The 9,787-nt window shown below is 36.0% G+C and overlaps 1 protein-coding gene across 5 annotated transcripts; it reads left to right on the plus strand.

Moving 5' to 3' along the window:
- The first annotated feature begins 553 nt into the window (after positions 1-553).
- LOC125074996 (nitrilase and fragile histidine triad fusion protein NitFhit) lies at positions 554-9,155 on the plus strand. Of its 5 annotated transcripts, none has more exons than XM_047686519.1 (11): positions 554-666; positions 1,183-1,356; positions 2,039-2,197; positions 2,606-2,801; positions 3,076-3,208; positions 3,889-4,104; positions 4,507-4,701; positions 5,623-5,737; positions 6,589-6,666; positions 7,238-7,323; positions 8,968-9,155. In XM_047686519.1, the coding sequence occupies exons 1-11, from the start codon at positions 661-663 to the stop codon at positions 9,071-9,073; spliced, it is 1,464 nt and encodes a 487-aa protein (XP_047542475.1). In that variant the 5' UTR covers positions 554-660; the 3' UTR covers positions 9,074-9,155. The 5 variants fall into 5 exon arrangements, with proteins under 5 accessions (XP_047542475.1, XP_047542478.1, XP_047542476.1 ...); XM_047686522.1 differs by having other exon boundaries at positions 554-622; XM_047686520.1 differs by lacking the exon at positions 554-666 and adding an exon at positions 726-869.
- Positions 9,156-9,787: the final 632 nt, after the last annotated feature.

The raw sequence follows: 9,787 nt of genomic DNA on the forward strand, positions 1-9,787 counted from the left end.
ATGAAATAGTGTATAAATGTATTGAACATTGCACATCCACATAGGCTTGCATTCTTGGGACACGCATAGGACGCTATTATACTTGTTTTCAGAGACAGGACTGCAACACAGCTCATTTTTAGGGTTAGAATTATAAAGACCCTCGGCCAATAAAGTAGTAAAGGTCCTTACAATTTCTGTCAGAAGGGTTTTTAATAATTAGTTTACAATTTTTTTTTGGTTTGTAACTTTTAAAATAGTATTATGTCAAAAATATCGCATACCGTACTTGTATTTTACTAAAAAAGTTGAGTCGTTGGATTTATATTGTATTGATAATTATCTAATTCCATTCAGTAAAAAAGAAAGATCTAAAAATAAATATAATTTAATAAAACAAAAAAACAAAAAAAATAACATGTGAGGTATAGTTTATTACCCGATATTTTACCCAGGTGTGAAAGAAAATACAGGACACGGCTGTTTGGAAATATACTTTTGCCATTTCCCAAAAACTAAAAATATCGAATTGTGACTTTTGTGACAACGACATTTATAACCTTTACTTTTTGAAGCTAAGCTGCTGAAAATAAACAGCTGACTTACAAATATTGATGAAAGTAACAATAAAAAGTATATTCAGGTAGTTTTTTCTTTCTACCGCTGTTTAGATTAAGTATCATGCGGGTAAGCGAAGTTTACTACGATTGAAGTTTTTCAACTACTAACTTTTAATACTTATCTTTTATTACCGTTTAAAATGATAACAATGTTTATCTTATTACGCGGTCATTGTAATGAAGTCTAATCTCAATTTATTACTGTTTATATATTAATGTTTATATTATATACATACAGTAAACATTTTGAGTAAATGCTTATTAAATATGGTACAATTTAATGTATGTTAAATACAGTTGATAGACAGGTTCATACTCCGGCGCGACGTAGCATTGAGAACAGTCGGAGTCCCACCTCAGATTTTATGTTTATGTAAATAAGTTACGATTTGAACAAAAGAAAAAAGTTACTTTACGCATTAGTGCCCGAAAACCCCATAGAAAGTTAAAGAAAACGTAAATGACATATTTTTTATATATTTCATCACTACGGGCTCTCCTCACCTAACAGGGTTTAATGAGCTGCACCATTTTGTCCTTTTATAGCTTCTAGGAAAACAATTTAATGCAATTTTTATTGTAGTGTTGGACGATATCAGTACTTAAGCGAATATCAAGGATCCAAGTGAAGCGACAATTAAACACAATGAGCAGTAAAAAAATAGCAGTATGTCAAATGACATCCGTAGCTGACAAAGTAGCGAATTTAAATGTTGTTAGTCAATTGGTAAGGGACGCTGTTAAAGAAAATGTTGAGGTAAGTGGCATTATTGTGATAACAAATGGTACTAACAGGTTGTTGTTTTGATGGTGCCAGTGATAATATTGCAATTGTAACATATATTGAGCAGTTTTTAAATTGACAATTTGCTGAAGACCATGAACTAATTGTACTGGAGGAGGCAGCTAGGGACTGGTCAGGCAGGCTGTATGGGGTTAAATCTTCAGGGAGGTTTTTTATTCTACATAATAGTAACACAGTTATTATTGGGAGGAGCAACATTAGAATTCAGCCAGTAGTATAAAGCACAAATACTTATTAAATCTGAGCTTGGATTTTTTTTTTATTGTGTACAATCTTTGTCTATTCATGTGTAGTGGTCAATTTTTTTATAATATAACTCAGGACAGTCAAGTGGGTCAGCTGTTAGTCGATTGTCACTACCAACTATAAACATTGGTACTGTAAAAAATATCAATCAATCTTTATAGTACCAATGAACCACCTACCTCGGGAACTATTATGTCATGTCCCTTGTGTAATTACACTGTCTTACAATACAACAATACCAAGCATTGATTTTTGGCAGAAGAATATCTTATAAGTGGGTCAAGTGGGTGGTATCTACCCATAAGGGTTGACACAAACTGCGATTAACAGTGTATTTTTTGTTACCAGTAAGAAAAATTAGAGAAGCTTATTTTGTTTTTTTTTTCAGGTGATATTTTTTCCAGAAGCATGTGATTTTATCTGTGATAACAAGCAAGACACAATAAATTCAGCCGAATCAATATTAACTGGTAATACTGTTAAGAAGTATAGGGAGTTGGCGGCTCAGCATAATGTCTGGCTGTCTATGGGCGGAGTGCATGAAAAGGTATGACCAAACTTTCACATTGTGCCATGAAACTAAGTAAAAAAGTAATATTGAATAAAAAAACCTGTGAAATATTTCTATTTAATAATTGTATGCAATTATAAATATATATATAATTTTATTATTGATACTTATCATTTAGTATCTTCATCATGTAATTGTCAATTCCTCTTGTGCTTCATGAAAAATCACCCTCTTAAATGTCTCGTAACGCGCCTAAAGACTTATAACTTCAATAAAATAAGTAACTGCAGCAAGTAAATCTGTGGTTAAAAAAAAACAAATGAAAGAAAAAATTAAACAAGTGATTTCGTTGTAATCGCACCTTTAAATCTAATAGTTAAAGGCAAATACAATGTAAGGGCAGTTTTTCTAATGAAGGTTTTTTTGTATTTCTTTCTCTTTCAGGATGAAAATAATCCCAAGAAACTCTTCAATACACATATAATAATAAACAACAACGGTGATATAGTTCAGACATATAGAAAGATACACTTATTTGACGTAGAAATACCGGAGAGGAATATACGGTTGAAGGAAAGTGACTTTTGCACCCCAGGCAAGCAGATTGTGGCACCCGTTGACTCGCCTATCGGCAGGATTGGTAGGTACGAAGAAACCTAAAGGCCTATTTCTATTGGTCGGTAGGAAATGTTGACAATGTTGTTTATAAACACAAATTAGGCACATGAAAATTTAGTGGTGCTTGCCTGGGTTTGAACCCGAAATCATCGGTTAAGAGGCACCACTGGGTCATCTCGGCAGAAGGTTGCTCAAAGTTAATCTCAGTTTAAGTATGAGCTTTAGCTTGCTTTATTGAACTCAAAATATATCCTTTGTAATTCTCTTATAATTAAAAAGTTTTTTTCCCCGTTCAGGTCTATCTATCTGCTACGACATGCGTTTCCCAGAACTGAGCACGGCTTTAAGTATAATGGGTGCTGAGATTCTAACTTACCCATCAGCTTTCACTTATGCTACTGGGTCAGCCCATTGGCACGTTTTGTTGAGGTAAGTTGTAAATTGGTTTATTTTTACTTTATCTTATGTGTGTCTTATAGGTAAGGGTTTATGTGTGGTAGGAATGCGTAGTCACCAAAGCGTCGTGGTGGCACCGGTATTCACTCTTTTCTCACCAAGTACCAACCAAATATTTTGGTCCTTCGAGCCGGATCAAACAATAATGGACAGTTACAATTTATTCATCTATTCTTCGGAGTTATATTTTATAAACGAGAATATAATTTCACTGCTCCGTGCCACGCGTTCTGTAACATGTACACTTTTTAGAATGTAATTATAGGTTGATAAGTTGTCATGCTCTCAAAAATATAAAATATATGCTCAATTTGTCGCTGTTACTGTTTTTGAATGAAAATAGCGGTATTCTTAAGTCATTTTCTACATTGTGCAATTACTCTGAGCAATCAAATTTCGCTGGAGTTTGTTTCGAACCGATACGACTTGGCAAAAGAGCCTACTCATTTCTTAAGGGCTGGCAACGCACCTGCAAGCATTGTAGTCTTGGAGATGTTCATAAGCTTGGCAGTCACGGATCACTAGAGGAGTCTCCTGTTAGATTACCGACTATGCCATCAAAAATGTTATAAGATTAGCCTCACACATATATAATAGGTGATATTAAAATATTGTAAAATGCTTATGTATATCGAACGTTTCCAATTCACCAGATCGAGAGCGATAGAAAATCAATGCTACGTGATAGCGGCCGCACAGACCGGTAACCATAATGCGAAGCGTCGGTCCTATGGGCACGGCTTGTGCGTTGATCCCTGGGGCGAAGTCCTAGCTGATTGCGGGGACTCCAGTCCTAATTATGCGATCGCGGAAATATCGGACAAAATAGTGAATGTCAGACGGAACATGCCAGTGTTTCAACATAGACGGTAAGATTTTTTACTTCTTTTCGACTTTACTTGGCGCTACCGCCAAGTGATCAATGCTCTCCAGCATTGTGCAAGTTCCGAGCCTCATTGTAAGTCGAGGCCTTTGCTGATATTCTGGTTGGTTGAATACATGATCTCAGGATTTGTAGCCGTATATAGCCTAAAATAGACCAATCCAGTCTATATCATGTAAGTAATAGTTCCCTGACTGATATCTCTCCGGTTATATCGAATTTTTATTGGATTATAAGAATGAGAAAATAGAGAGTGTTTTTGTATGTGCAAACACGCTTGCACAATTATAATAATCTGTGCAGTTGGCTAATTCTTGATAGTGGCCGCAGTAGACTTTGTTCAGGAACACCTCCTATGATTTTTGACAGAGCCTTAATCTAATTTCAGACCGGATGTATATTCCCTCTACACGTTAAGTTTACGCAACACACTCCCCGAAGAGCATTCGGAACAGATTACCCCGACCGCGACTCAAACCCAACACACAACATCTGGGCCGGTTAATATATTCGGACACGTGAAAGTTCCCGAATCGTGTGTCTTCTATAAATCGGGTTTGACGTACGCATTCGTTAATCTGAGGTAAGATATGATCTTAGATTATTTATGTATCGCAGTACAAAAGAACTAAAACGAACAAAACGAGCCAATTTTATTATCTTGGTGTGCGTGATACTACGTTTGTCGTTTTTGTTTTGTTGGGACCGGGACAGGTATGTGGGACCAAACGGCACCATGAGGGCCTCGTGCCAGGGCCTAATACCCTGTCTACCCACTAAACCATCCTCGGGTTTCCACTATGCCGCCCAGTGGTGAGGCCACGGGATCGCCCATGCAATGCATGATCGGCATGCAACCACGGCCTCACCAGTGGCATACATGTGCGCACCTTCCTCCCTTGAAAGCCCAAGTCCAAGCCACGCCAAGCCCAAGTTGTCCAAGAACCGTTTCGCGAGGAAACCATGTTCTTATTTCATCATATAAAATCCTATTGTTGATGGTTACTTTTATACCAATGTCTATTAGCAAAGATGACCACCAGTACCAGCTTGTAAGTGTCCCACAACTGGGCAAATGCCTCTTACCGAGAAGCAAAGGAATTTGTGGTTACAGACGTGACATTTCTCTTCAGGCTTTTACAAGAACCTTTGAATCGTCATTTTACAAACTATATTAAGTGATGCTACCACCGGTTCGAAATGTAGAAGAACCGACAAGAAACTCAGTAGTTACACTTTCTCAACATTTGAATTTATGTTAGTTAAGTACAATCATATATAATATGCCTTTTTATCATCAAGCTCCACGCTTTTTTATCATCTATATAACCTTGTGTTGAGTAATATGCATTTTTTATTAAAGTTTTTTTTTTATCCAGCATATACAAGTTTCTTGACGACGTTTTCCTTCACCACCAACCATGAAATCATATGTCAATCACTGGACTATCTCTACAAAGTATCTTCCAGAATATTCCATTCCTAACAATTGCCCAACTTGCAGGTGTGTCATCCCAGGCCACGTGCTGGTGGCTCCGATACGTGTCGTGGAACGCAATAAGGACTTGACTGATGATGAAGCCGATGACTTCTATAGAACTGTTAGATTGGTCCAAAATGTGAGTTCATACTGTTATCTTGTTCCCTAAACTGCTCTTATCATTAGGTGCCTATCTATGGTATATTCGACGCATAAGGAAAAAAGCCAAAACATTTGACATCGAATTGCCGCCATTGTTCGAGAGCCTGAATAATATATGATGTTCATTACGAATTCACGACGAAATAGCGTTTTGAACGTGGACGAAGCTATTATCGGAAGTTTGGAAGTAAAATTAAAGTTGATATAAGTAGTTTAGTGGATTCGTATTAATAAGGAACTGTTTGTAGTGCACGGTATAGCTGAGCTATTAGAAAATCATGTTGTATAGGTAAATCTAAGGTTTGTTTAACTTTATTCCTTCTTCTATTATAATATAGTAGAGCAGTAATCATATACTAAAGCAAAAAGTATATATGATAACAATTTTGGAGCCACGAATTTAGCCAGCAAAGAAAAAAAGCAAGATAATTCTAAATTAAATGATTAAAATAACAGATTAAAAATACATTACATACATACATTAACAGCCTGTAAAATTCCCACTGCTGGGCTAAGGCCTCCTCTCCCTTTGAGGAGAAGGTATGGAGCATATTCCTCCACGCTGCTCCAATGCGGGTTGGTGAATACACATGTGGCAGAATTTCGTTGTGATTAGACACATGCAGGTTTCCTCACGATGTTTTCCTTCACCGCCGAGCGCGAGATGAATTATAAACACAAATTAAGCACATTAAAATTCAATGATTTGAACCCGAAATCATCGGATAATATGCACGCGTTCTAACCACTGGGCTATATCAGCTCAAAAATAAAACGTATTAATTATTTTACAATTGTTTAAAGTTTATTTTTTTTTAATTTTTACAGCTTATGGAGAAGGTTCATGAGACGCAATCTTGTACCGTCACTATACAGGATGGTCCAGACGCGGGGCAGACAGTCAAGGTATGTACATACATATAACAGCAGTTTTTAAAACGAATGTTACTTAGTTTGTCATACTATGATGCCTTAATAGTAAAATTGAAATCAATATAAGCATTACATCGACTTCATGTAATGAAACGGTTCTATATTTTAACCTACTTCGAAGGTTTCACAAACAATTCGGTTGATGTTTGTTGCCTCAGAACTCCGTCTATTCTCTGCCCGTGTCTCAATCTATTTGGGGGCCCAGCATGTCTTTTCTTTTTATTTTACTCTATTATTCGTTCGTTCGTTCTCCCTTGCTTATCTATAGTCAAAAATCTACCACCACCATTTATACATCAGTTATAGTTAATAGTTCGTTAATGTGTGCGTGTGTCACACACGAACAGTTTATTTGCAGTTCATTCAACTACGCTCCAATGCAGGTTGACTAACTGCGTTTTATTTAATTGGTCCTTCGAGCAGGATATAGTTTCTTGTCCATATAATTTACTTGTATGTCAAATATTTTACCAATGTATTGTATATTAGTATAGATTTTTGATTTAAGTATATTTAAATTTAATTAAAATGTATTCATTTTTAGCACCTACATTGTCATATAATGCCGAGGAAGAAAGGAGATTTTATTGAAAACGATTTAATATATTTGGAATTAGCTAAGCATGATCAGTGAGTATTTTGCATAGTATTGTTTAAAACTTAAGTGATCACTACGGCCCATGTAGACGCTGGTGCTGTAATATTAACCATTCCTTGCATCACTTACCATGAACTGAGATTTTTTTTATTGGTCGAGCCTGTAGGTCACCTGACGATAATAGGTCACTATTGCCTATAGGCATTTCGGCCGTAAAAATATTTTAACCAGGTGTGGTATGCATCGCTAAAGCGCTACCAGCTTTGGGAGCTAAGATATTATGTCTCTCGTGCCTTTGGTTATACTGACTCACTCTGAGTACTAAGTTGTTTCGTGAATTTGTAATGAGTGGGTGGTACCCACCCAGGCGTGCTAGCACAAAGCTCTACCACCAATAAAGTTATGTCCCTTGTGTCGTGACCTTGAAATAATTGTTTAAGTTATTTTTTGGTTGCGTTAATTTTATTTCAGTTAAAATTAATCGTAATTGTATTGACGTTAATCTCGCTTAGTAATGTGACGCAATTATACAATTTCCATTTGTTTATTTTGTCGATGACAGTTCTAATTTGATAGTTGTAGTGTTGTGACCAAATAAGTAATGATATCGATCGTATATTTGATGATAAAAAAGCGTGGAGTTAATGCTGGTTGACTTCCAGGCAGGAGAGATAACTGTAGACTGTATTTTTAGATGTTGAAAAAGAGTAACTACTGAGTTTCTTGTCGGTTCTTCTCGGTAGAATCTACATTCCGAACCGGTGGTAGCTTTGCTTTAAATATTCTATTAAATGACGATTCAAAAGTGCTTGTAAAAGCCTACTAAAATAAAGTATATTTTGATTTGATATAATTATTATTTCATCAATCATCAATCACGGTCTAATAGCTGGTCGGATTTTAATAATAAATAAATAAATATTGGACAACATCACATACATTACTCTGATCCCAATGTAAGTAGCTAAAGCACTTGTGTTATGGAAAATCAGAAGTAACGACGGTACCACAAACACCAAGACCCAAGACAACATAGAAAACTAATGAACTCTTTCTACATCGTCTCGGCCGGGAATCGAACCCGGGACCTCGGAGTGGCGTACCCATGAAAACCGGTGTACACACTACTCGACATATATTTATTATATTATAAACAAACACAAATACAACAGAAACATTAAAATATATAATTTTTTTGATTACCTGCCGTTATTATTGTTTCGTTACATTGTCGAGTATCTAACCTAACCTATACCTACTTATTACACAACAGATTCGAAGAATTTTAAAGAAGTTGGCATTATTAATCAAGAATTAATAAGTGTAAAATCTTGTAATTAAATATAATATTAGTTAATAAATTTGTACAAAACTATCCGGCAGTAGTTTAGTTTCTTATATTTCGTAAAAAAATATCGGTTCTGTTTATCGATATAGCTCGTCCCTATCAGTTTCTCCGTCTCTGGTGTAACCTTGTACGTGTGTAAACGTCATATTTTTATAAAATAATACATAAATAATGTAAACAAAACGCTCGTTAAAGTTTGAAATGGAAAAAGTATCATTGGGTGTTTTTGATTCAATTTCGTTTTTGTTTAAATTAAAAGTTGATTCAACTAAATCATACCACCGTGTTTGAATACTTGATCTCTAGTTTTCAATGTTTGTGTTTCTAGAATTAGACCCGGTCATCCAGCAAAACCTGCTAGAAGTTTAGAGGATATGGAACAAGAAGCGGCGATGTTGAGAGAAGAATTGAAGAAGATGACAAATGACAGATAATTGTTAAACGATATAGAATTTTATTGTTATGTAAATAAAGGTTACAATCGTGTACATTTTGATAGGATTATAAAATTTTTATGAAAAATTGTTTTTTTTGCCGAGATGGCCCAGTGGGTAGAAAGCGTACATCAAGACCAGGAAGGCATCACTGAATTTCCATGTGCTTAATTTTTGTTTATAATTCATCTCGTGCTCGGCGGTGAAGGAAAACATCGTGAGGAAACCTAAATGTGTCTAATTTTAACGAAATTCTACCACATGTGTATTCCACCAACCCGCATTGGAGCAGCGTGGTGGAATATGCTCCAAACCTTCTCAAAGGGAGAGGAGGCCTTAGCCCAGCAGTGGGAAATTTACAGGCCGCTAATGTAATAAAGTAATACTGTTTTTTTTTGCTTTTATGCATCGTTGCTCCTAAACGGATGTACCGATTTCGATTCTCATTTTTATGTTTGATAGTTGAATTGATAGACTTTGTGCCTGGGTAGGTACAACCCATCAAATATTGTACCGAAGACAACAATACTCACTATGGTTGGGTTTCGGTCTGAACCATGAATGAGCCAGTGTAACTACAGGCACAAGGGAACTTATCCCCAAAAGTTGGTGACGCATTCGCGATGTAAAGAGATGTTTGTAGGGGTACTGGTCCCTAGCTTACTTGTTGTTACTATTTCTTGAGTAAAAGAACACTTTCTTGCTGGTCGGATC

Source organism: Vanessa atalanta, chromosome 29 (genome assembly GCF_905147765.1).
Source record: "Vanessa atalanta chromosome 29, ilVanAtal1.2, whole genome shotgun sequence".
In the NCBI taxonomy this organism is placed as follows: Eukaryota; Metazoa; Arthropoda; class Insecta; order Lepidoptera; family Nymphalidae; genus Vanessa; species Vanessa atalanta.